This window comes from Vulpes lagopus, chromosome 8, assembly GCF_018345385.1.
Source record: "Vulpes lagopus strain Blue_001 chromosome 8, ASM1834538v1, whole genome shotgun sequence".
Lineage (NCBI taxonomy): Eukaryota > Metazoa > Chordata > Mammalia > Carnivora > Canidae > Vulpes > Vulpes lagopus.
In genome coordinates, this window is record NC_054831.1 from 2,594,298 (window position 1) to 2,620,062 (window position 25,765).

The 25,765-nt window shown below is 50.3% G+C and overlaps 1 protein-coding gene across 5 annotated transcripts in view; it reads right to left on the reverse strand.

Moving 5' to 3' along the window:
- TRAF3IP1 (TRAF3 interacting protein 1) overlaps positions 1 to 25,765 on the reverse strand; it is a 60,950-nt gene that overhangs the window by 30,401 nt on the left and 4,784 nt on the right. The window contains exons 2-16 of one of the 5 annotated variants that reach the window (XM_041767162.1): positions 25,441 to 25,509; positions 24,682 to 24,843; positions 22,277 to 22,420; positions 21,743 to 22,174; positions 19,457 to 19,528; positions 18,435 to 18,510; positions 15,126 to 15,136; positions 14,220 to 14,304; positions 9,264 to 9,365; positions 7,314 to 7,334; positions 6,337 to 6,421; positions 5,598 to 5,681; positions 4,550 to 4,673; positions 4,308 to 4,344; positions 1,657 to 1,733 (exon numbers count right to left, since the gene is read on the reverse strand). In XM_041767162.1, coding sequence (XP_041623096.1) covers positions 1,657 to 1,733; positions 4,308 to 4,344; positions 4,550 to 4,673; positions 5,598 to 5,681; positions 6,337 to 6,421; positions 7,314 to 7,334; positions 9,264 to 9,365; positions 14,220 to 14,304; positions 15,126 to 15,136; positions 18,435 to 18,510; positions 19,457 to 19,528; positions 21,743 to 22,174; positions 22,277 to 22,420; positions 24,682 to 24,843; positions 25,441 to 25,509 — 1,581 coding nt within the window. The remainder of the gene's footprint in view (positions 1 to 1,656; positions 1,734 to 4,307; positions 4,345 to 4,549; positions 4,674 to 5,597; positions 5,682 to 6,336; positions 6,422 to 7,313; positions 7,335 to 9,263; positions 9,366 to 14,219; positions 14,305 to 15,125; positions 15,137 to 18,434; positions 18,511 to 19,456; positions 19,529 to 21,742; positions 22,175 to 22,276; positions 22,421 to 24,681; positions 24,844 to 25,440; positions 25,510 to 25,765) is intronic. The other 4 variants (XM_041767157.1, XM_041767160.1, XM_041767158.1 and 1 more) reach the window with 4 other exon arrangements.

Consider the following 25,765-nt stretch of genomic DNA (forward strand, 5'->3'; position numbering starts at 1 on the left):
TTTACTATCTGGCCCTTCTCAGAAAATGTTTGCCGACTGGTGCTCCGAGAGACACTGGCATCTGCATGCCAGGAGACACATGAAAGGAGTTCGTCAGAGTTTATAACTGTGGAAGGCTGACGAAACCTATGTCCACCATTAAAGGAATTAACGAACAAACACTGGAATGCCAGTCATCAATTAAGATGACTGAACTAGACCCCCAGGTATCCACACAGGGAGGGTCTCAGAACATAATGGTGCCCAAAGAAAGCGATCTGCGTCACATGCCAGCAACAGGGCAGCACTGAAAACTCACCCGAGCAGAGGCAGCTGCGTTTAAAGTATGGCTCACACCAAGTTCGTCCCTGTGGCTGCCCTATGGACAGTGCGGTTGGGGCAGAGGCAGAAAGGACATCAACTTTTCCTGTACGTTTTAATTGCTTTTATTTTAAAACTCTAAGCTGTTTTCAGAAGACCAATCAGTGAAATTTAAATCTGATGTTTATGAGCGTACTACGGAAAACAGAGCAGAGCAGCCTCCTTGTTCCCTGTCTGCAATACACATCACCCCGACTCTGAAGCACTTACTAGCTGTACTTTTCTAAAGCAGCAAATGTTCACCACTCAAGGACATTTTTCCCTTTTATCTTCTAAAGTCAAAGTATGTACTCTGAAATTTACTCTTCAGACGAAAGCCTAAAGCACAGACCTTGTGTGCATCGCATAGCAAACAGGGCTATAAAATTTAAACCAACTGAAGCTTCAAAGGTTGCCTACATTAACAGCCTGGAGGGACACACTCACGGTTTCCGACTGGGTCCCAGAAACGCTGCCAGGGACACCAGGACAGCCCCTTGGGCCTATGACATGAAAATTTCACAGCACAGACAATGGACCACAGAAAGACCATTCTCCTCCCAGAGGAGCCAACGGTGGTGCCTGGTGCCTGGTGCCGTGGAGTAGAGCCCCGGGGAGCCCTCTTCTCCTGGGACTGTTCCGGGGCCCCCCTGAGGTGGCTCTCAACTGCAGAGTCCCCTCCCTGCTGTTTCAAGCCACATCTTCATTACAAACCCGGACATCTGAGGCAGAATTATCTGTGCGTGTGTGTAAAACTTCCTGAATTGTTGGCTGCTGCTGAAACTATCCAAGAAACATCTTTCTGTTACAAAACCAGTAAGTGAAGATATATTCTTATTTTTTAAAGTGACTATAACAGAAACGTAGCTGTGACATTTGAGGCCTACTATGTGGCTGGCAAGTATTCGCCCCAGGGTCATATGCTCAGGGGCAGTGGCTGGCCAGGAGCTGTGGGTCCCAACAAACAACATCCCACAGCTGCAAGAAAGACAGCTGGCAGGCCAGGGATAAGCAGCACCTGGATTTAAAAGCCAGACTTGAAAACTCCCTGGTCTCTTAGTGTGGAGGCAGCCAGGGCCAGGCGGCCAGCCTCCCGACTCTGCAAGCAGGGAGAGGGACTGGACGAGGCTGGAAGGGGACAGCCATGGGATCAGAGCAGAACAGGCCCTTGGCCTGGACTCCTGAGCCCCCACCCAGGACATGCCGGAGGAGCCCGGAATTTTCTATCCTCCCAACCAAGGAGGAGGTGGAGCGGGGCGCTTTAAAGTGTGTCAGCGGACTCTGCTGATGAGCACATTTGCAGGCATCACTCCTTACCTTCTCTCCAGGTCTGGGTGACCGCTGTAACTTCTCATAATCTTTCTTGGTCTCCAGAATTTTTTTCACAAGTCCTCCTGTTGAGAATCAGTGATTTTATGTTATTCTCTAAAGAGCTCTTCTATTCTAAATGGGCAGAGGGGTGGCAAGAACACTAGTTTCTTGTTTTTCCTCTTTCTATATTCTACACGGCTTCAAATCATCTTTATTTGCTTGGAGTCTACAATAGTCTAATACAGCTGGTGGTAGAAATTAACTATAAAACTTCAGAGTGTTTCAAAGAAATCAGCTCCTCAAAGGTTAAAAAAAAAAAAACCATTGGAAACAGAAAAGAATTATGAGGACACGCAGATGGACATTCAAACATATAGCCACCTTGTCACAAACAGGTGTGCCAACTCTGTTTCTAAGCACAATTACTCCTTTTATATTAGTTCAAGAGCCTTCAACTTCCTTTTAAAAAGAAAATTTGCCCATGGGGGTAAATATCATACAAAACATTTTCTTTAGAATACTGTCTCATGCAAATGCACATCCATATGAAATTGGCTGCATACGCCCCGAAGCACCTGGATGGCAGAGGAGGGCTCAGCTGTGAGCAGCAGTGAGGATGACTTGTCTGTGCTGCTGGGGGACGAACACCAACACACGATGCCAAGTCACAAAAGCAAGACAGAGACACGCAGATACTGCTAAATGCACACACACACTCCACGCACGCGTACTAACTTACAGTTTTTTAAATCAAAGTATAAGCCATATTTCTTACCATTACCTACAGGGAGAGGGCAGGTGGAGGCCCCAATCTCAGAATATACATTGTTTGGTACATTCCACCTCGGAAATGTATTATTTTACATAAATAAAATCAGATTTTTCAATGCCTTAAAATTGAAACCAAAATGAAACTAATACACCTAATAATATCAAACTGGCAAGCACAGCCTAACAAAGAATTGCTTTGTAACTTTGCAACAGAGTGGTTGTCTGTCCATCCCTGATGGGACATAACCTGAGAACAGACAGACCTGACCTCCCAAGAAACACCCGATAGTGTTTTCAGTAATTGTTGTTGCTAGTGACCGGTGGTGGTGGTCTAAAGACGCCGTGCATGCCACAGGGTAAGGCAAACAGATGGTGACGTTGGGAGCCAGGATTTGGGGCATGAGATAGACACATACATATAAAATAAAAAATTTAGGAAAGACTCTAGTAAAGCTGCGTTGGAAATACCAGTATGAACTTGGATATATTTTCTCATTAAAAAAAAAAAAAAAAAAAAAAAGGCAAGAAAACCCCTGGAAACAACGACCAACCCAGAAGCAATACGCAGCCAGGCTCCTTGGGGAAATGGAGGGTTCCAGCTATGGGGCAGGAAATACACAAAATGAGCCTGAAACATCTGGTCGTCTCAGAAAACAAGGAAGCTTCAAAGTCTCCTGGGATGTGTCAAAAGCCCCCAAAAACCACTCAAACAGGCTCCCTCGGTTACATATTGGACAATCTGAATATCAGTGAGAAAGGATTTGGCTTGAAGTGAGGCACATCAAATGTGCTAAAGGAAAACCCAGGACTTCATATAGGTAGGAGAGGGATCTACAGCCATCACCCCACAAGCCCTCCCTAGTCAGCTTGGACGGTGCCAGGACACAAACTCACTGGGAGGAAAACCCTCTCCCTAGGGGCTGCGCTTTGGGGCAGAGGTGGGGGAGGAAGCTCTGCACCACAGTGTCCTCCAGCTAAACCCCAAGGAAGGGAGGGTAGGACGAGAATGTCACCCTTAATGATCCAGGCTAACGTCACGAGCAGACGTCAGGAAGAACCAACACCACTGACCAGCATTCCTGCCCCAAACCTGCATCTCTTCAAGTCTCTGGAACCAAGTTACAAGAATGGAAGAACACGTGAAAAACCTTATCACGGGCATGTAATAAGCAACAGTCAACTGCGGGAAACCCTGAAGGACAACCAGCCAGCTTCGTCAACAAATATGTTACAAGGGAAAGGCAGAGGGACGGGGACAGACAGGCTGAGAGGCTAAGAGATCAATCAACTCCAATGCAGTGACCTTATCTGGATTCTGACTCAAACTAGAAAACAAAAATTTATAAAACTGGAAAAACTGTGATGATATTAGGGAATTGTTTTGTTTTTTAATATACCACACAGAATTGTGGTTATGTTTTGGAGAACACTTATCTTTTAGAGATACACGTGACAAGTTAACCAAAGAAAACGGTCTTCTCTAGAACTTGAGAACAGTTAGGGGAGCAGGGGTCTGCAGCAGGAGGAGGCTCAGAGAAAACATGAGCCCATCACTGCTGAAGCCGTGACCTGTATAAGGGGGTTCGTCAGACTACTCTCTGCTTCTGCAAATGTTTGAAATCAAAGAAGATCCTTGGGAAGGGAACAAGTAATGCCACAAATATTGTCAATTTGGGAATGACCCTAGAGGTCTAACCTCTAATGTAACTGCACACCACGTCAGAGGCTGCTGACAGCGAGCTCCAGGGTCCCGGCGCCCAGCACCCATTGTCTCCCGGACCAAAAGCCACCAAGCGAGGAGGCGCCCACCCATGCCGCAGTGACCTGCTCGTGCTCTTTAGACCTGACCAACACCTTCTGCACCACCTGCCAGGCCCAGCACTCACCGTGCTTCTCCTCGTCCTCTACGTCCACCGCGGGCACCTGGACAGGAGAGCAAGGAGGAAAAAGCTGATTCTTGAAATCCTGTTTCCATAGGGTCTCCTCAAAGCAATGACAAAATTAAGGCAGACAGAAATCTAACTGAAAAATCAGAGGCACGTTTTGTCTCCATCAACTTAAACGCTGGCATATGAGCTCCAGTGTCATCCAAGTGCAATGACAAAAACCGACACTCGCGTTGCCTCACCATTTCAAGTTCTGACATCTCAGGGAGCGGGGGGGCAGCCTCCACCACAAACTGATCGTCTTCCTCATTGTCAGAGTTCTGCGTGTCCACAATCACGCTGGCGACGATTTTACCACTCCCTGTCCTAAAGAGAGGAGTGCTGTTGGTCGCACGTCTGCATCAACCCCATGCATCCCGGGCCCCGGGATGAGAGGAGTTTAGCCACCACCTACCTCTAGAACATCACAAAATATGGGGGGAAGCTGAGTGAAGGCCAGCAGGCCTGCGACCTGGTGCGTCCTGCCCTCTGTGCTGCCCGCCCTCCTCCCTCTGCCCCTCCCCTGGCTGCACTCTCTGGACACCAGCTCCACCTGCAGCCCCTCACCTGGAGGGCCCTATTCTTCCGAGTGGCAAACACTGGGGCAGGGTGGCGAGGTGGCCCCAGACAGCAGCCTCCTCCTGGCCACCACTCCCTGCCTAGCACCTCCTCTCCACCAAGTCCTACCCCTCCCACTACCTACTGTGTCACTGCTTGGCTTCCCTCGGCAACACAACCTGAGTCCACGTCCATACCCGTCTCTAATTCCTGCCTCCTGCTCTATCTGAAACCACTCTGGTCCAGCGTGGTTTGTCTATTTTTTTGTTTTGATTTTTCATACTTCCCTCTAAAGATCACACTTCACCCACAGGTACACCTGTAACACTCAGAGAACCCTGTCTGTGGCCTGCTTTTATATCATTTATGACTTTCTGACCTTTCGTTTTACAAGGCTGTGCAATTTAGCCTTAAATATTTGTTTTCCTCTTTTTTCCCCTCATTGTTTTTAGCTTAGAAACCACCCCCCCACCTCCTCTCAAAGAATAATTTCCCCACGTGCTGTAAAGCTTTAGCTGCATGTGCATGGGCACGTTCTTCTCTTCAGCTAACTGAACTATGTGGTTGTTGTGTGGCCTGGGTCAGGGCCTGACCTGGCTTCCCTTCCCCCGTCAGCTGGCAGTGGCACTGCCTCTGGCCCCCACCCCTGCCCCTACACCCTCCACCCAGCACAGCCTCCCAAAGAGGCCTCACCTGTCAGGCGTCAGAGCTTCCACACTGTCTTGGCGCTTCACCCGGGGAGGTGCTGGTCTCGCACTCCCGGGCCGAGGTATTCTTCTAAACCCAAATATGGAAAAACCAAAAAGAGGATATGACACCCTTGCACATTTCAAACAGGATAACAGAAAACCCAGGTCAATGTTAGCACTAACTTCCCGCCAGCCATCGACATGCTAGTCAAGACACAGTCTGCACAATGTTAAGAACATCCCACTAACGTGAAAGTTTAAAAGTATCCATCTTTTAGGGCACCTGGGTGGCTCAGTGATGGAGCGTCTGCCTTTGGCTCAGGTTGTAATCCCATGGTCCTGGGATTAAGTCCTGCATCAGGATCCCCACGGGGAACCTCCCTCTCCCTCTCCCTCTGTGTCTCTGTCTTTCTCTCTGTCCCTCATGAATAAATAAAATCTTTAAAAAAGAAAGTATCCATCTTTTAATCTTATGTTTTCATTAATTTTAAGGCCCAGAAAGTAATTATGTAAATCTTGGTAATCAAAACATAATTTACCATAATTACGAATTTCCCTAAATCTTTAAACTGGCCTATGTGTAGTAACTTGTACCCAGTATAGGAAAACTAAATAAATGGTACCAGCAATTCCTCATAATTAAGCTCAAGCACTATTTACAAACCGCAGAAGGTGCAGAGAGAAGCATGGGGGTGGGGGTGGGGGTGGGTGGCTGCCTGGGTGTCGGACTGGAGCCAGCACACCTGATGTTGGCTGGAAGCTCGCTCGGCAGCTCAGAACTCTCTGACACCTCAGACTTCTCCGGGCCAGGAGGTCCAACTTCTCCTTCTGAACCATGACAATCCAGTCAGCAATTCACAAAGGAAGAAACACAAACAGGTAATAAGTGTTTGAAAGGACAGCACTCAAATGATCGCAAATATAAACGAGCTTTATTCATCTATCATTTTCATGAAGTTAAAGCAGACATTTCATATCTAGATTTGGTGAAGATCTGGGGAGATGGGTGCACTCAAACCCCGGCAAACACACTGGTTCAATTTCTTAGGAAAGAGAATTCAAAAGGTAGGTTGATCGAGTCAAGGAATTTAACTTAAGGGAGAAACAACCTGAGAGGGATGGACACGTGTGATCCTACGACCGGCCACCTTTTGTATTAGTGGCGGATGCTGGGCCACCCCAGCAAACCGTGGCAGTCCCTCGCCAGACCCACCGTTCTAACACATAACCGAGTGCAGTAATGGATCTAATAACACACACAACGGGGGCTCTGGAAGGACATTCATTTATGTTAGAAGCAGTGCTTTTCTTTCCTACTTCCTATTTTTCTGCATTTAAAAACTGTGCTACTTTGGGTATGTACCAAATTATTTTTATGATCTGAATACGGCTTTCTTCATTTTAAAAAAAGACTTAATCAGTAAGTGCAAACCCTAACTATTAAAGCAATCCAATTTGCTCCCCCATCTTCAGTAAAAAGGGATTTTGTATTTTAGAAAACAGAATAAATCGGACTTTGAATTTAGGAATAAACTTTTTACTCTGGAAATAATCGTGAAATACATTCTCCTGGAGCATAAGACAAGTAAATTAAATCTTAAAGTGGTATAGTTATGTTTCCTTAAATTACTTTCACTGTGTATAACAAATCTGGGAGTACACGTTGGTATCTACACACACACAATCTACACCAATACACTCAGTTCAGGCCATTGCTCACCTGCATCACTAGGGGAGTCGCCTATTAAAAAAAAAAAGCAGCACGTGAGAAAACCGACTTTTGTGTTGGTAAAGCTCAGTGTATTAGCTAGCAGGACCAGGGGAAAACACACACTGAGCCATGCAGCCATCTGCCAGGGACACAGCCCCGTCCCCACAGCCGTGCCCACTGTCCCACTGTCCCACTGCCATCACTTTATTTTCAAAGATCGAAAGACAAAGAACCAAGAAAACTGTGAATTTTAAAATGCTATTAATGAAAGGCAACAGGGGCATGAGGAGAGCAGAGTGGATCACAGACAAATGAGAGAGATCAGAGATCAAGCAACAGCAGATACGCAGGGGAGCACGGGTCACGATGGGGTGACCACGACCAGGGCCCTCCGTCCCTGGCTCATTAGCAAAGGTCCTTCCATCAGCCCCTGAATGAGAGGGCATCTCTCCAGGTCCCCACGGACCTACCTTCTTCTTGAAGGGCTCCTTTTGGGGCACAAATGGGACCTACGTGGCCACAAGAAAGTGAGCACAGGAGCGAGAGGGGGACTCAAAGTCACAAGAGGATAGTGTCCGTGTGACACACTTAAAATGCATGACCACATCTGCAGAAGCGCCAACACTGCTCGGGTCCGGGTCAGAGCCAAGGACACCCCAGGAGAGCCCCTCCCTGACTGCAGCCCCACCTCCACACAGGGACCTTTCACACGCACAAGGGCCAGGCCCGGGGTCACCCTGAGGACACACATGCCCACGCAGGAGGAGTGTGCTCCCCAGACACCTCTGTCTGTCTGCTGAGGCAGACTTCAGAGCTCTGTCACTGGTCAAAGTGACCTATAGAAGGTGGCTCTGGGGACAAGGGGGGCCAGGCATATGGGGCAACGGGAACCACAAGGCCCTACAGGACCTACATGTATGGAACACAGGAGCCTCCCAGAGTCCAGTGCTCACAGGGCCTGAGGAAGCGTGTGTGGTGCTTAGGAGGGGCCCAGGAATCACGTTTCCAGACTGTGCCCCCAGGACAGGGTGACAGCAATGGGGGACTCGGCTCGGGCTCCTCCCTGGGACGGGGCTGCACCGGGACCAGAGCAGGTAGCCGCAGACCCTCTCCTCGACACCACGCCACCTGGACTGCACTGGAAGAGCCCAGCACGTGACAGTCACTGTGCAGCCGGGGGCCCTAGACTCCAGACCCCCGAGCGCTCTTCAAATCTCACACCATTGGTGTTGGGGACAGACTGGGGGTCACATGCCGCTGCTGGATCTCAGGGCCGATACCCAGGCAGAGACTGCGCACAGCAGCTTCCCCCTCACCCCTCGGCCGGGGCTCCTGCTCACGGACCCTCGGGTCTTCCCTGGCCCCTTCAGCAGCTCGGCCTCTTTCCCAAAGAGGCGCACAGGCCCCCTCCCCCTGGCCGCTCGCCCGCCGGCCCTGGCGCAGACCTTGCCTGGAGCACCCGGGCCGCCCGACCCCCAGCGCCCACTGCGGCGCGGGCCGCTGTCTCCCGCACGGCTCCGCGAGCCTCCCCAACTAGCATGACCTCCGCGGGGTCACCCGGGAGGCGCCCCCGGGGCCTGGGCCCCTCCGGGCTGGCTCTGCGCCGGGCCCCAGGCCGCTCGCCGCCCCGTTTAGATGCCGGGAAAGATTACGCCAGAGGCAGACTCTCCACGGAGGCCAACGTGAGACACCGGAGAACACGAGACAGAAGCGCCAGGTCAGGGGCGCTTCGAGCTGCTCCCCAGTCCTCGTGGGCGCGACGCGGGCGGCGGCGGCCGGGCCGGGACTCCCCGCAGCGGCTCCGACGCTCGCTCGCAGTCACTCCGGCCCTGGGCCCGCCACGTCCCCTGCGAGAGCGGCGGGGCCCGGGAGAGGCCGGTGCCCCCACGCGAGGCCGCCAGGCGCCGGGGGGCCCGGGAGCCCCCGCCAGGAGAGGAGGGCAGGAGGCGGCCTTCTTACCTTTCTGCTTCCCTGCTGGCTCTGGCTCGACGCCCTGGCGCCACAGACCAGCTGAATTATCATCTGAAACACTAGCTGCGTAAGTATTGGCTTCCTCGGTTCCTGACACAAAACATCAGAAGGAGTCATCACGACGTGGACGTGCCCGCGGCTGGCCTCGGCGCGTCACTACTGAGAGCACCTGGTCATCGCTCATCCGAGCCGCCCCACACCGCAGCGACCAAAGGCAGCTTTGGGGAGCTTAGACGAGGCCCGCTCAGCCCAGGAGGAGGCCGGGGCCCCCACGGCCACAGCAAACTGGCCCCTCCACCCCCATTTCCAGAACCTTCCTGACACTGTGTGTCTCCACCCGCCTCCCCCCTACAGCCAGGCCCGGCTGAGAAGCTGCAGATAGGTGGCAATTTCAGCAAAGCAGAATGAAAAGAAAAATACTTCTGGCAGACTCCACAGTCCTAGACATACAGAAAGCTTCCAAACCCTGGTGGAGCTACTGACCAATGTGCCAATGTCTATAAAAATAGAAAAAAAATATCAAATACCTAAGAAATAAAACATTTTTATATTAAAAATAAAAGGGGGCAGGGAGGCGTGGTAGGAACAGATTTTATGGGGCAGGACCCAGGTAGAAAACTAACCCATCACTAAAGGACCCCCACTCTCTAAAATGAAACGAGGAGGCAAAAATAAAATTAGAAAAATGTTCTCTTCCCTGAAACACAATCTTAAAATTTCTTAAAAGTATTCAAATAGTTTATTTCAGAATCAGCCTTCAATTAACTATCAAAGAACTGATTCCATGTAAAGAACTACATACAGCAGATGACATAATTTTCTAAGGAATTTTTTTCAATCTATAAAAAATGGTAATTTGAACAGTCTGATTCAAGTAATTATTCACGATCTATAAGGTAGCCAAAGAATCAATATGAAATACCAAATTGTAAAACAAATTTAAAAATAAACATAAGCCAGGCAGCTATAGATCGATTTTAAAAGAAAGTACACAAGAATTTTAGATTATTACATTTATTTCAAAGTGTCAAAAATTTCCTACACTGTTCAAAACGCACAGGCACAATAAGTAACTTCCAAATGCAACACCTTCTGTCCAAAGCTCAAGGGGACCCTCTGCACCATTTCATCTCTTCAAAAGCCTAGTGGCATTCTTTTTTCTTTCTTTTTTTTTTTTTTTTTTGAGACGCCTATGATAGTTCCTCTAACACATCTTTCCTAATATTCTTAAGTAAATTTTACTGAAACTCTGATATACACAGAGAAACACAGTAATAACACCACAATCAATTCTTAATCACAGAGGGCATACGACCTAGTCTGCCAAATAACAGCTTTAGAAATAATAAATAATGTGCCCGTCATAAATAAAAATTATTATGAACTGGCCAAAAATCTATTGCCTGAATTACCGGCAATGAACGAACGTCGAAGGTAAGGATGTGGGCCTTGGTGTCCTGATTTCCTAAGTTCCAGTGCCCCCAAGCACCGTATCCTGAGGAAGCTCCTGGCCTCTTCTGAGCCAGTTTGCCCCAACTTACCGCACTTGGGTAACGAGACTGTGGTGCACAGAGCAGGGGGTGCTGTGCCAGGCCAAGTCCCCATCTGTTACCATCCCTGACACTCATCAGAGGTACAGCCCACAACGCAGCTACAAGAAACTTCCCGCTACGCCAGAGTTCTGTAGAAAGTTTAGCGGCACGGAGTTGCCGGCTACATCCAAGCATAAATGTGACCAAATAACCAGGGTTTAAGAGGAGGGGCCCTGCCTGGCCCAGTGTCAGTCTTAGCATCCCGTCATGGATGCAGAGGCACTACGTGTATCCACATAGGACACAAGATAAAGGCACAAGTTCACTACACACAGGTCAGATGCGAAGCAAGATGTTTGACCCAAAGCTAATGAGGCCTTTAGATCAAACAGAATATTGGGGGAAGGGGGTGGGGGGAAGGAATGTCACAAGTGACACCACAAGGAAATGAGACAAATCCAGAGGGTGGAACATTCTGCAGGACAAGCAACCTCCTCTCTTCCAAAGCCAGTGTGCTGGACTAAAAGGGCAAGGCAGGGGCGCAAGCTGTTATTTGAGATTCGAATCATTTAAAAATACAAAAAGATTAAAAAATATATAGTGTGAACTAAATATTTATATAGAACTAAAATATATATAGTTCATCTCAATGGAATCCTGGTTTTTTAAAAAATAACACTTTGAGACACTAAGAATACAGCCTGGGGACCAGTACTCCTGCTAGATACAACAATAACGTTGTGGCTGTGTCTAAGCATATCTTTCTTGTTTTGTTTTGTTTTGTTTTTTAACTTTTTGAGCTGCATGCTGAAGTATTTAAAGTGTTAGGATGTTTTTAATATACTTTGAAATCATTCATAAAAATACACTGCTGTAGATGAAGCACATGATTATAACCATGGAATCTGTGTGAGAGGTAGAAAGCTGTTCATCATTCTTCCTACTTCTCTACGTTTTTCATAATAAAAAAACTTCACACAATAAAATGAAATGACATGAGTGATGGAGCCCAAGCCAGCCGGAGACACAGGGATGGCACATGTTCCAGGAGAACCTGGGCTGTCAAACAACTATAACCACGAGGAGGCTCATGCAGTGGGCATTTCGACATGCAGCAGGGAGGAACCGGTTTGTGCTTGAGAAAAAAATGGATAATCTCCTTATTGAGTTCTTCAGTGAGCCCGAAGGAGCAAAATGGTAGAGCAAAGTGGATGAATGCTCCATGACACGCCTGCAAAGCGGGCAGGGGCAGGCCAGGGCCCGGGGCCACCGCCACAGCAGGTGTGGCTTACGTGCAGCAGCTCGCAGGGAAGGGCAGTCGCGAGGAAAGCCTCACTGACCAGACCCAGCAGCACCGCATCTGGAAACCACACTCCGTGAGATGAGAAAACCAGCAGCTACAACTGCTGACAAACCCTGAATCCCAAAAGTCAAAGGACTGGCAACGCAAGACGACATCTGTGACTGGCGTGATGGTGAAGACGGGGACCCAGGGCACATGCAGCAGCAGGTTTCAAGGGGAGGAGGGTCGGGGGACGGGACCACCCAGGGACAGGGAGCAGGACTCCACCCTTGGCCACCAGGTGGCACTAGGCTCCGTCCTAACGTCTGCAAAGCTCTCCACCGAGAACCACCTGCCCCTTGCAGGCTTCCCCGAAGCCTGAACACTGAGCCCTACGCAGGATCTACAGAGTGAGGATACGTGTCTGAATGACTCTATTTATTTTAAATCCATGTAACCATCTCAGGATGAGATGCCTCTCACCCTGACTTGGGGCTCCCAGTCACTGAAGTGGTATCCATAAAGCAGAGCCAGCAGGGCACTCATGTCACAAGCTGGCCACTGACGGACAGATCTCACTGAGTCTCAAGGCAGGTATTTTCAGACCCAATTACCTGTGGGGTACCTGTGGCTCTTGGAACGTACCCATGAAGCTTGCTCAAGGCCGAGAGGTAGGCAAGTGGCAGGAACGGGCCTTCCTGCTGGGCTGGGAGGCGGGCACAACCAGGCCCCTCTCCTGCCCCTCTGCGGCCCTCCCCTGGTCCTCTGTGGCCCCTCTGTGGTCCCTCTGCAGCCCCTCTGCGGCCCCTATCCAGCCCCTCTGCGGCCCCTCTCCTGCCCCTCTGCGGCCCCTCTCCTGCCCCTCTGCGGCCCCTATCCAGCCCCTCTCCTGCCCCTCTGCGGCCCCTCTCCTACCCCTCTGTGGCCCCTATCCAGCCCCTCTGCGGCCCCTCTCCAGCCCCTCTCCTGCTCCTCTTGGCCCCTATCCAGCCCCTCTGCGGCCCCTCTCCTGCCCCTCTGCGGCCCCTCTCCTGCCCCTCTGCGGCCCCTCTCCTGCCCCTCTGTGGCCCCTATCCAGCCCCTCTGTGGCCCCTCTCCAGCCCCTCTCCTGCAGTACAGGGACTGCCTGGTGCTTCCTACTCGGACTCCCACAGGAACGAAACACAGGATGTGGGTGAGCCGTGCCACACCTGCTGGCTGTGAAGCGTTCCTCAATGACAACTCCTGCTCCCGTTCAGCACCTTCCGGTGGGGGCCCCCACACCGCTGAGGAACTAGATCAATCTCCTGAGCCTGACCTACTTGGTGGATGATCAGCGAGGACCACCTTTCAGGCTGCGCCCCTGCTGAGCCAAGGATGCAGCCCAGCAGCCCGCCTGCAACACAGCGCTCTCAGGAGCTCAACTTCTTAAAGGGAAAGCACAGGCACAGAAAGATGCACTAACCATTATCAGCCACAGGCACAGAATTTTTGAAAATCAAATAGATACAGGTTCAGCCTAGACAACTTTTTATCTTTTCCCGGGGTCAAGATTTACACTATACTTTCCCCTAAATATCACTCCAGATTTTTAATATTTCTGAAGAATTTAGTTTAACATTACAGATGGCAAATACTGATATTCATCAAGGATCACGCCCTTTGAAATCCCGAATTCTCACATCTAATTGCTCCAGGGCAAGAGGGTGAGGACACATGTGCACACATCACACTGCCCACCTCAGTGTAAGAGGGGAAGCCACAGGCAACGACTTCCCAAACGCACCACAGCCAAGGACCTTCAAATCTGTATTATAAAGCATTTTCTTAATACGACACAGCAGAGCAGGATGGGAGAGCTGAACAACAATCCCTCTACCTGACCACCCACATCACTTTGCAAAATTCCAACAGCAAGATAAAGCATCTGGATCGAGATGCAAATATAAGTTCACATAAAAAGGCAAGTAAAAGTTAACTAAAATTGAGTTAATATTATCTTATAATTCATCAAATTAAAGCAAGTAGAATATCAGGTCATTTCTGATCTTCACTATATCAAGGTTAGAATAAAAAATAAAACTATGCTGAGAGGTAAATATTCGTATCAAAGTGGGGAGGAAGGTAGACTAAAGAATATCTTTTTCTTACCGATTTCTGAAGACATAGTTTCCTGATCTGCTTCATTATTTAATCCAGACACTATGGGATCTAAAATTTTAGCTGAAATTATTATCTTCCTTTCTTCCTGACATAAAATAGTTAGCAACAGATTAAAACATTGCTGAGGTTTTTCTGTGCGGTGCTCGGGCCAGGACCCACAGGGGTTTATGCCAGGCTCACACGAACTCACCCCCTCCAGGGTTGCAGGATGCCCCCTGCCGCCACTCCCCCTACCCCGCCCCCCCCCACGTGCTGGACCACCCCTCCCTGTGGGTCCTGGTGGGCTCTGGAGCTCGCTCTCTTGATTCCCACGCTCCCCTATGCTAATCCCACATGGGTCTCCACGGGATGGCAGGAAAGAGCACCACGCAAAACCCCCGACTTCTCTGACTTTACCTTCAGTCACCCGGGCCCCCTGAGCCGCAGGCCTACAGCCCCACTGCTGTCCTGACACACTGCCAGGCTGCGTGGCAGGCACCTCAAACTTGACGTGTTGAAAACAGAATTCCTGGCACTTCCACACATCCCACCAACTAGCTTCTCCCACAGCCTTCCCGCTTCAGCAACAGCACCATGTGGGTGCCCAGAGCCCTCCCCACCGACCTTCTCCCTGTGCCCTCTACGGTTAACAAGCGCCACCCAGTCAGCCCGCAGACCTGGCACCCCTTCCACCCGACACATCCTACACCCAATCTGTCCTCGCCAGTGACACTCACTCAGGTCCCGGCCGGCAGTCTCCCCTGGACACCTACGTGCTGTCTGGCCTCTATACTTGCCTCTCTCCACTTTGAAAAGGAGATGCTTCTAAAACCGAAGTCCCATCAGGCCTCTGTCCTGCCTAACGCCCGCCACGGACTTCTACTCACACTCACTGTGAAGCGCTCGGCCCAACACCTCGGGCCTGCCTCTGCGTGCAGTCTCTTCTAACCCCTCGCCTCCCGCCCGGCCTCACAGCCGGGCTCCCGCCACTCAAACAGGCAAGCCTGTCCCCAGCACAGGGCCCGGCGTATCCTCTGCCTATCCCTGGACACCAGCATGTCCTCCTTCACCCTCGTCAACTCTGCCCAGACACCCCCTCCTCAGAGCCTCTCTGCCTACACACCCGCCCCTACCGTGCCCACCTCTCTCGGCTACATTTGTCCTCAGAAGACTCACCACTACCATGAATGTACACCCTGTGTTCTCTCCATTATCTGCCTGCCCCTCCACATTATACGCCCCAGAGGGCAGGGACTCCATAAACTTCTACAGAACAAAGAAAGGAAGACTCAAGTGGACAATCCCAGCCCGTGACTGATTTATGGTAGGAACGCCGTGGTGGTTGGGGTGGGCCCGCAGCTCAGCGGGCAGGGCTTACACGCGCTTCTGCCCCACTCCACTCTGGGGCCCGGGCCCTGGGTCCAGCAGGGCCCCACCCACAGGGTTCCACCGGCTTGGTGGTCAAAGGGTCCGATTCCCCAACATGCACAGCCTCCACTAGGGCCTGCTTCGTCTTACCGAGCTGTTTCACGGCATGCTCCTTCTTAGCTTTACTGTAGGAAGAGTTATGTTCAAGGGAAAGACTATTTTCACTGGTTCTACAGTCCCTTCTTCCTGATACAAAATTGCATAATGAAAGTACGTATTAAACTTAATTGTAATGCTGCATAGTATATTCACTATAGTGTATTATTCTGCTATAACATGCTACTTAACAATAAGCAAAAATTATCATATTCTTATGAAAAAAAATTTTTTTTTGTATTCTATAGAGATTCTAGAATAGCTTTAAAATTCTAAATAAAAAAATAAAATAAAATTCTAAATATGTTTGGGATGCCTGGGTGGCTTAGTGGTTGAGCATCGGCCTTTGGCTCTGGGCGTTGAGTCCCATGTCGGGCTCCCTGCATAGAGCCTGCTTCTCCCTCTGCCTGTGTCTCTGCCTTTCTCTGTGTCTCTCATGAATAAATAACTAAAATCTTTAAAAAAAAATTCTAAATATGTTTAACAAGCATGACACCCCACACTCCAATAAATGCTAGGCTTATTCTCTCAAGCAGAACATAGAGGTCTTATGCCTCCGATACCTCCTGGATGCTGGACATTTGCCCAAATGCGACCCATTTAAGTGAGGAGGAATATCAGGGTGAGGATGCACAGTGAAGTTCACGCCCAGCTAGCAGACAGGGAAGGAAAGAGTCCATCAGCCTGTTGACAGCTCAGTAAAGCTTAGTATCATAAAACCTGCATATCTCTGGTATCATATCTCTTAGAGAGCACCAGTAAACTCAGAGGCACATGCCCCGAGTTATTGGAAAAGGAGACAATAACAACTGTCAGCTTAAACAAAAAAACACAATTCCACACAGAACTAAGGGCTAAGACTGAACATGAGGCCAGGTTTGCGGTGCAGGTACCACAGTCCATGACACTTCTATACTCCAACGATCATCACTAGGAAACAGGGAGGGGAAAGAAGATGCCATTTCTAAACCAACTAAAAACAAGCTATCATAAGCTGTGGCTAACAGACATAGCCCAGCACATGCACACATATTCTTTGGGGAGAAGGGAGGGACACCCTCACTAACTTGGAATCAGAAGCATCCAATCTTCCCCAAATCACAAAAGCGTAAGTTTAACACAAGTCCAACTCAATCCTCATCAATTAATTAGTTCTGTTTGTGGGAGGCAAGATTCTTGACTCAATGGTTTTAAAATAATCTGTAAAGATAAGCACATGAAATGGCTTAAAATTAGTAATTCTGGAACACCTGGTGAGTTACTCTGGAAAAAAATAACCTCACTTCACAACAGGAATTAAAATAAGAAATAACTAAATAGATTATATATGAAAATGCATGACAAAATACAAATCTTTATCTCCCAAATCTCTGGACAAACTACCAAAAAAAAAAAAAAAAAAAAAAAAAGGCTGGCTGCTTCCAGCGCACAAAAATTAAACACTCAGGCAAGTCAGGAACTAAACATAATGAGTAGAAATAAACTGGAAAACAAACACTTACTTAAAAATTGGCAGATGTCCTGAGTGTATAGTGAGTGTGTGTAAATTAGGGACAACACTGCAACTGCCATCAGAGCGATGCGGAATCCCCGCCAAGAACAGACGAGCCCAAGAAGTCAACAAAATCACTAACACACACAAAAACGTGCAATTTCACTAGCAATTAAAAAGAGAGAGCGCTGTTCATTTTTCAGCTCCCCAAATCAGCAAGCCTTGGGAACCCCGGAGGAGGCGGAGGGCAGGGGTACAGTGTACCCTGCAGTCACACCCGCAAACGGCTCTGCCCTCTGCGCCAGGGCCCCATCTGGAGCCTGTCCCAGGAGATTGCCAACGGAGGGAAAAGCTGCTGGAGCAAAGATGCTCATTAAAGCAGCACGTATATTATGAAAGGGGGGCTTTCTTTACATGTCTGTGTAAGTCCTGGATGAAGAATTCCAGCTACGGCACCCCCGCCACACCGCTTCAACTTTACAACTTAGGAAAAGGATGGGTTTTCAGGCACTACCACTGCTCAAAGTGACTTCCCACTTCACCTGAAAACTGCAACACCACCAGCCCCCAGCAGCACCCATCTGCAGTGCACGGACGTGCTTCCCACTTCCCACCCTGGCAGACCCAGGTGCTCCCCTTGGGCAAACCCCTGGCCACGCCTGTTTGCTTCAATTTCAGTCCCTAATAGCATGATTCCCAGGGATCATTTCTGCCGATTTTAAAATGCACGGCCATGCCCTAAGAGCAGGATGCTCTTGCTGGCCACTCTGTGTCTGGATTAAATGACAAGAGTCAGTAAAATGTGGGTGGGTGGCTGATAACCATTTCTGGAAAACTAAAGTTCGATCGCATCTTTTAGGTTGCAACAGATCTCCAGCAAAGAGATGCTACTCTGCCGCTGGGGTCATGGGCTCACACATGCGTGGGGGGAGGGCGGAAGGGAGGGAGAGAGGGAGACGGAAAAAGGAAGGGAGAGGGGGGAGAGACGGGGAGAAAGGAGGGGAGAGAGGGGAGGGAGGGAGGGAGGGAGGGAGAGAGAGAGAGAGAGAGAGAGAGAGACATATCTTCATCCTTTTCACAGTCTTTGTTTATTCCCCCCAACAGATCTACTAGATTATGACTAATATCAATTATGATTATCAATCGTAAGTATTAATACATGATTAATATCCATATTTTCAGTTACTTATATGATAAATTTGCAGTACCTTCCATTGAATTTTTGGATCGCCGTTTTGATGCTTTTGTTGTCACTGACCTGGATGCTCTGGCGGAAATCTCGGTCTTAAAGAAAATGGAAAAAGAATTAGTTGACGCATGACCCAGCAATGCCTTGAGCAGATTTACTAGTCAAGCTCTTCTCAGTGACGAACAAGGAGGACACAGAACAGCACCACCAGGTGCTTTAATGGGAAACGGATACCAACTCGGCACAACTCAGCACCCTGGACCCGAGGGTGAGTTAGAGACCGCTCGGGCCTTCTTCACTCTAAAATCAGAAATCCATCTTTCTGCGAAGCTCTCAAAAGGCCAGCAATCCGCCAACCACACTGAGAAGCGCTGTCTTACCGGGTGTGTTTATGAGGACTCCATCTCTGTTGCTTTGTGCTAAGTACTCACATGCATCTGTGACAGCGCTGAGGGCAAACGTACGTGTGTTTCAACAGAGCACACACCAGCCATTAGGTTTTGCTCAGCCTGCCATGATGACCTCCTAACTGGCCTCCCAGCCTCCACGCCACTCCTCATCCATCTTCCCTGTAGCTGCCTGGACATGTTTTCTGAAATCCAAAGTCCATTAGCAAAGTTGTGCTGAGTCTAACCTCGGTGGCCTGGAGGCAGGGAAATGATGTGGCCCAGCCTCAGCTGTGTCCCACCCCCAAGACACGCACCATGGGCCCCCCACAGGCTGAGCAGAGCTCAGAGGGATCTCTCCGGCACCCCTGCTGCCCCGGCCAGCCTGGAGACCAAATCCTCTCCCAGACTCATCTGAAGCACCACCTGGACACGCTCCCAAATGCCTCCCATCCCTTTGTACCCCATACGTCATACCTGTCAAACAAGTGTATACAGAAAGCCCAGAGCCCGGCATGGAAACCCAAGGTCATGTGGGAACCTGTGCCACATCCCCAACCCCGGGCTCTCCATGGACTAGAAGAAACCACAGCATGGAAGTCACATCAACCCAGCCATGGGTTTACATCTCTTGAAACTATTTTTCAAAGTTTACCTCTGCTTCAACTTTGGAGTCTTTCACGGATCCATCTGACAACTTTTTAGACATCTCCCCCGAACTTGAGGACTGCAACAAAAAAAAAAAAAAAAAAACTGATCATATTCCAGAATTATTCAAATCTGTTACATCTAAAAACATGTCAAGATGCAAGGTGTTTCTTGTTGAGCAGCAGCAAGATCACCCTTCCCATCCATCCCACTCCAGGCCTATCTGCGGCAGGAACGCAGCCCACACCCCACAGGGCCGTCCAGATCATCCCCTGTGGAGCAGACTAGGGCAGAAGGGGAGCTATGGAACAGTGTCTCCCAAACACGCAGGATCCGCACCCCAGGCCAAGCCTCTCGGAAACACCCCAGTGAAACACAGGGAATCTGGAAATAGGGGAAGAAGTGAATGACAGAGACCACCAGCCACCATGGAAGGGGGGAGCAACTTTCCAGTGAACGGTTCTTCTCAAGCAAAGCTTTCAGACTCCACAGCAGGAAATATTCTCGAAGTGAAGTACAGGAAACCTGCAAACACCAGCTCACAGCTACAATCCAGTCTCCAACCCACACATCTTGACATACGGACTAGAAAAGACGAGGCCACGGACACTTTGCGCCATGAAGACTGGAAAGCAAGGGATGACTGCTGAGTTCAACCGTGACGCATCTCCATAGCTTCCTGCTGGAAGCCCCTGGCTCTGCACGCAGCTCCTCGCCTCCCCCCCACCCCGCCCACCCTGCCAGCCCCTTAGGGTGAGCACTGCACCCACTGCCCTGACAGCTGGTCCTTCACCGCCACACCCGAAGCTCTGGACACACCTACTACTTCACCTTCTCTTCACACACAGCCTGAGAGGGGGGGAGAAGGTCTCAGCATCGTCTGTTTCAGACACGATCAAACGGAGGAGAGCCATGGGATCTGACGCAGGGGGAAGACCCGCACAGCTGGGTCAGAACAGTCTCCTGGGAGGCGTCCCTCAGGGGTGTCCTCGCCGCCGGCAAGAGCCGCCCCACAGAGGAGCCCCAGATTTACACCAGGGGGCCCGGCCCCACAAAACCACCACGAAAGATCTACGGAGAACCGACTTCGGGAGAATGTGGACCTGCGCTGAGCAGAGGCACAGGCCCTGCGCCCTGGCCTCACACACTCGAAGCCGAGCCCACGGAATCCCCTACAAAAACTTCTTTGGAATTGGCTTTCTATTTAAGACCCTCCTCACAGCATCAGCAGCTCTGGTCAATGTAATGTGTGGAAAACCATCTGAAGACCCGGAGGACTGAGGCCTTCCCACTCGGGGGTGGCCCCACGCTAGGAAAACATATGAGAGCACGCTACTGCCTCAGAAAAATCACATCAGCAAGAAACACTTTTCCTTAGACCTCTACAAAAAGGCAAAAGATGAGGAATGCCTTTGTTATTTCTAAAACTCCTGAGGGAAGCCTGGTTTTCGTGACATACCTCACGGGGTCCGTTACTCCGGGGCTCTCTACGCGTCAGTCCCATGGGCCCATCATCACCCAGTACCGGGATGCACCCCGGGATGCAATGCCAGACAGCCAGGAGCACGAGCCACGCACGCCAGCGCAGGCCTCACCCCTCACCACACTGCTGTGTCACATGGCAGATCTTGAACCTTTCCAGACCTCGGCTCCCTCCTTCCTACGGGCTGGACACCAGACTTCCACAACCTTCTGGGGACACCTGACAAGATGCTGTGCCCGAGAGAACAGGCAGGTGCAATGCCAGCCCTGACGGAGCCCTGCAGCACCTATGCTGAACCCAAAAGCAACTTGCACATTTAGGAAACACGGAAACCAAACACATTTTCTGGACAATCGTAAATCTACTTGAAAATTTAATTAAATAAAAATTACAGTCAGAGGTCCTGTACGTATCCACCGATGCCTACGAGACCAAAGCACGATCCTTCAGAAATTCAGCTGGGCCCACGGGCATGGCCATGCATACGCGCCTGCCCACCACCATGGCACACGTAAGGACGGCTCACGCAGCCATGGTGTGGGCCCATCTCCAAGAAGCATCCACACAAAAAAATAAAAATAAAAAAAGAATTAAAAAAAAAAAGCATCCAACACGCACACGCAGCCAGAGGTGAAAGCAGTACACCTCAGAGCCCCATCATCCACTGGTGTCCGTGTGGGTTTCCACTGGGAAGGCGCGAGTGTCCTAACCTCACCGCGGTGCTGTGTCCCCACCACGCCTGACAAAGGAACCACTGTAGAGAACACCAGAACTCCTCTCAAAGACAGAGATCGTCAAGCAGGACTTTACCTTCTTCTCTGGCTTGTCGGGCTCTCTGCTCTTTTCCTGGTCAGGCTCCCGGGAGTGCTCCGCGTCCTTCACTTTCCGTCTGTCCCTGTCCCTGTCCCTGTCCCGGGCCTTATCTCGCTCGTGCTCCCTCTCTCGGTCTTTCCACTTCTCTTTATCCTTCCCTCCCTCGTTCCTCCTCTCCCTGTCACGGTCTGGATCCCTGTCCCGGTCTCTGTTGCCTCGGTCTCTGTCCTGCTTGGCCCGGCTCCTGGCTCGCTCTCGCTCCCCTTCACGGTGCTTGTCTCGCTCAGGATCTTTACGTCTATCATGGTCACTCTCCTTTGTCTTCTCCTTCTCCTTGTCCTTCTCTCTTGCTTTGCTTTCTTCCTTCACTTCTTTCTGTTTTCGATCTCTGCTTGTACTTCTCTCATTTATTTCAGAGTTCCTTTTATCCTGGAAAAAAGGTCAGACAACAATATCACTTACAAATGTCTTTACCTGTGCTATGAACAGACTCATCACTTCATTTTCAAATATGCACAACTTGCAATTCACCTCTTTATCTTTATGAACTTTGGGCTCTTCTTCTCGTGCATTCTTGTTGTCCAATTCCTGAGATTTTGACGTCAGGGAGGTCCTTCCTTTCAGATCACTCCTCTCTCCAGCTAACACCCTCTTCACCGCCTCGTCGCTGGGGAGCTTGCAGTCCAAATGGGAGGAAATGAAACACAAGGTAAAAACGAGATCAGCACAGGTGACAGATGCGAGCATCTGCATTCAAAGACAGTTCACTGGGATCCCTGGGTGGCGCAGCGGTTTGGCGCCTGCCTTTGGCCCAGGGCGCGATCCTGGAGACCCGGGATCGAATCCCACGTCGGGCTCCCGGTGCATGGAGCCTCCTTCTCCCTCTGCCTGTGTCTCTGCCTCTCTCTTTCTCTATCTCTCTGTGACTATCATAAATAAATAAAAATTAAAAAAAAAAATTAAAAAAAAAAAAAAAAAAAAAAAAAAAAAACAAAGACAGTTCACTAAACACGGGAAACATGTGGACATGAGTCAAAGGATAAAACATTCAAAGGAAATGCTGTTATCACCAAGTGGAGCATCTCTTGATAGCTGTCACCTCCAGCACTTCAGACGGGAACAGTAGAGTTGACCCAAGCCAAGTGAATCCCACCTCAATCCACTTGAGCTGTCAAGTGTGCGCGTGTGTGTGGTTCAAGGACAACAAAGCTGCCGTGCATGACTCCCCAAGTGCCTTACACATCTCACAGGATCATGGAGGCCCGGCACTGAAAGGGCCTTACACAATGATCTACCTCAAGCTCTATCAAAAGCAAAAAGCCTCTCCAAGGCAGCATCCCACGACTTGGTGCCAGAGCTTCACACACCCCCGGGCAGGAATCCCACCTGCTCACACACTTGCTCGTTCCACAGGATGCACTGAGTGACCATCACATGGCAGGCACCAGACCACAGGCTGACCCTGCTGTGGACTGGGGGAGGGCCCAAATGCTACAGTTGAACAGCAGGGTGCCTAAGCCAGGCGGGGAGAGAGGGAAAAGCCAGGGCTCTGGGGACAGCAACCAATCCCACACTGCTGCCACAGAAACGAGGGAGCATCGCCAGTGCAAAGGGCCTCAGGGTGCAGGCAGGGGTGCGGGAGCTGAGCAGGACCTGGAGGGGAGGGAGCAGCAGCAGGCCTTGAGAACCCTTGCGAGCCATGCCACGGAGCAGGCTGTGCCCAGAGGCAACAGGAACCTGACAAAGGATTCAGCAGGGAGGACAGGAATCAAATGTGTTTTGAAAGAGAAATAACAGGAAGGATGCAATGGTGGGGACCAGGGAGAGAAACCAGGGCACTGGCAAAATCAGCTGTATGCCTCTGAGCCTAAGATTTGGATGCAGGCCAGGGTGAGACTCTCCCAAGGCCTCCTTGGAGCCACCACCTCCCACCCTCACCCCTGCTACATGGGCCGAAATCCAGCCTCTTTCCCCAGCCCACAACCCACCAGGTAGGTGAAGGGCTGTATGAGTTATGCCCTCTCCCTTCAGGGCAATTTGGCTCCCACAAGGAAGAAAGGCCCTGAAGATGCCCTGGTGCCATCACCAAGCAGAGCTGTCCTCCAGCGTCTCTAGTGAGGACATTCTGGGCTGGACCTAAGCAGAGAGGCCAAGTTTCCAACCCACAATGAGGATCTCAGGAAGTAGCGAACCAGTCCCTGTCCAAGTGACACAGGAAAGCAGCACAACTCTGCTATCCACAGCCAGGAGGGAAAGAGGAACGGAAGAACAGAGGGTGGGGGAGGGAGGGATGGAAGGAGGGAAGCAGACACGGAAGGCTGGAAAGGCAGGCAGACAACAGGAGCCTCCCATAAGCTGGGAAGAAGAAAAAGAACAGCAGGTCCTCCTGCCTCTAAGACCCTGCCCGAAAAGGAGACCCGAAAGGAGAAGGCAGGCAGGGCTTGGCTGCCTGGGCACACAGCCTCCACCCCCTGCCCCAAGAGCACGTGTCTGTGAGGTTCCCACGTTCATACTTAACACTTGAAAACCTCGTGCATGGCATACCTTTGTTTCACTGTATAATTCTTTGGGATTAATTGATTTTAAAGATTTTATTCACTTATTTGACACAGAGAGAGTGTGTACAAGCAGGGGGAGCAGCAGGGAGAGGAGAGGGAGAAGGAGACTCCCTACTGAGCAGAGAACCCCAGGCAGGACTCAATCCCAGGACCCTGGGATCATGACCCGAGCAGAAGGCAGACGCTTCGCTGCCTCAGCCACCCAGGAGCCCCTTCCTTGTATACTTCTACTTCACTCCTCCTGGAACTCTGAGGCTCCAAAGCCCAGATTTGCCAGACACCAGCAAGCTCTTCTTCCCGAGATACTGCCCATGACCCTGTGGTCGCCCACCACCCCGGCCGTGTCTTTCAGGACTAAACTCTGAGCCTCCACGTTACCTTGCTGAGACAGCATTTTCCAATTCTCTGGAGCAGCTCGTTTGTTCTTTCAGGCTCGTGCCCGGCCACGATGCGCACTGGTTTTGCTGACAGTGGCTCTCCCGAAACCATCACCACCACGTCTATGGCCTTCTGAAGGAAGCTAATTTTTGCATCTTTATCCTGAAAGATTCCCATTTAAAATACAAATAAAAAGCACTTCCAAAAACGTTTCCCTCATCTTTGGTATGCTCAACAGGCACAGTTACTATTTATGTCACGTCAAATTGGGAATACTAACTCTGTGTAACAACAACAACAAAAACAAAGCTTTTCTTTTTGTTGTTGTTGTTCTAAAAATTTATTTATTTATTCACGAGAGACACACACTGAGAGAGAAGCAGAGAGACAGGCAGAGGGAAAAGCAGGCTCCTTGCAGGGAGCCTGATGTGGGACTCGATCTCGGGGCCCCAGGATCACGACCTGAGCCGAAGGCAGGTGCCCAACCACTGAGCCACCCAGGCATCCCTAATTAAAGCTTTTAATTTTAGCTGGTAGGCTAGCAGTTGCCTTTAAAACACTAGTTCCATTTCTTAGTGGATAAAATTAGCATATATGCAGTTGGCAAAAATAAGAAAATGAAATGAGAAAGGATATACTGCAATTCGTGAATTAATCTACCTTGTACTTCAACATGCATCAGCATATAAATGACAAACACCGGGTTCCCAGCTTACAAAAACCCCACTTTGCTAGGGTGAGGGGTGCCCCCCAGCCTACCTTAACGTTGTCAGACTTCATCTCCGCGTCTGTGTAGAGGCCCTTCATGAAACCGGTCATCCTAATCACCTTCAAGAGACCAAGGCCATGGTCAGCACCTCCCAGGACAGCCCCTCCATCAGCCTTGCCCCCGAGCCCCGGAACCCCACGGTGCCCGGAGCTGTCGGGTCTGCTCACAGCCAGGATTTCATTCCTTCACTTACTGCGCAAGCTTCTGAGTGTCTGCGATACGCAAGGCCTTTCCCCAGGCGGAATCCAGCCTGGACGCGGGGACGGGGAAACATCTTGCAGGGTGCCAAGTGAGCACGGGATCACTCCCTAATCC